This window comes from Alexandromys fortis, unplaced genomic scaffold (assembly GCF_014885135.2).
Source record: "Alexandromys fortis isolate MF-2015 unplaced genomic scaffold, M_Fortis_MF-2015_v1.1 scaffold_2988, whole genome shotgun sequence".
Lineage (NCBI taxonomy): Eukaryota > Metazoa > Chordata > Mammalia > Rodentia > Cricetidae > Alexandromys > Alexandromys fortis.
Window position 1 is genome coordinate 6,067 of NW_026070862.1, and position 1,258 is coordinate 7,324.

The window sequence follows — 1,258 nt, forward strand, 5'->3', positions numbered from 1 at the left end:
CCCTCCCCTCCCCTCCCCTTTCTTCTTTCCTTCCCTTCTTCCCTTTCCTTTCTGCTCCTTTCCTTTCTGCTCCTTTCTTTTTATCTTTCATTCACACACATACACCCAGACACAGGCAAACATGCATACACATATCAGTACAGCAGTACTGTCTTGATGTTCCACGTAAAATCTTTAGACTTAATTATCCTACATATTTTCATGGACCCGTCTTCCTTCCCAGGTGTGAAGAACACACATTTTCTAGGAGTGTATACTTGGCATTGACAACAAATGAAGTCTTTTAGTGTCAAAGTAGTTTTACTTTGCTAACCATGGCATCATTCTGAGAATTGCTAAGGCTGCTATTTTTACTACTTTTTAAAAAAATCCTTTGTGGCTCTTCTTTTGAGTCCCATAGCTCCTTCTATACAAAGGGGTGATTGGATCAGAAATAACACTTGGTGTTTTGTTGCTCAGTCAACAGGATACACAACTAAAATGTGCTTGATGGCATGTTTAGGTCTGTGGATATCAACCATATGATCCTCCAGTGGAGTCAAATGTCTCCTGAATATTTCAACAAATGTCTGCCAAGTACAAACTTGGTATACTTTTGACCTGTAAAGAAGTGTTGAATGTTTATGGTAGAGACCTGAGAGTGTAGAACACTTCACAGAGACAAGGGCCTTCATCATTTTCTCTCTCTTCTAAGACTACCCCATGGCTTTGTGTTTCCCTTAACACTAGGTGACAATCCCAGAATCCAAGCATCCAATCTGTCCAGGGAGTGCATCAGACGTTTCTTCCCTAAACGGAAATGTTTTGTCTTTGACCAACCAACATGTGACAAAGCACTCTTACGCAAGCTTGATACTATCTCAGAAGAACAACTGGATCCTATGTTCCTGGAACAAACGAGAGCTTTTGTTTCTTACATCTTCACCCATGGAAAGATCAAGACACTCAGAGAGGGAATTAAGGTCACTGGGAATCGTGAGTGATTTTTTTAACACACTTCTGCATAGAGTAGTATATGTTGAAATTAGCATGTGTATTTTTAAAACTTATCTATAGAATAATAATATGCTTGTGTCCCTTCTCTGATAAACCTATATGTTTCATAATTGATTGTAGATTACAAATTCTTCTTTAAAAATGCATACTTCATCACTGGTATCTATTGCTCTAACACACGTATATGAAATTCTCAACTGATAATAAAATCACAAGCGAAAATGTACTAAATCAACTATAAAATCAGTGTTTAAACTGCTAA

At 37.8% G+C, this 1,258-nt stretch overlaps 1 protein-coding gene across 1 annotated transcript in view; it reads left to right on the forward strand.

Annotated features, from left to right (window-relative positions):
- LOC126496344 (guanylate-binding protein 6-like) overlaps positions 1-975 on the forward strand; it is a gene marked incomplete at both ends in the record, with an annotated part of 6,398 nt that extends 5,423 nt beyond the window's left edge. Inside the window, one exon of the mRNA XM_050133867.1 lies at positions 730-975. Within this exon, the coding sequence (XP_049989824.1) occupies positions 730-975 (246 nt within the window). The remainder of the gene's footprint in view (positions 1-729) is intronic.
- Between the last annotated feature and the right edge of the window lie 283 nt (positions 976-1,258).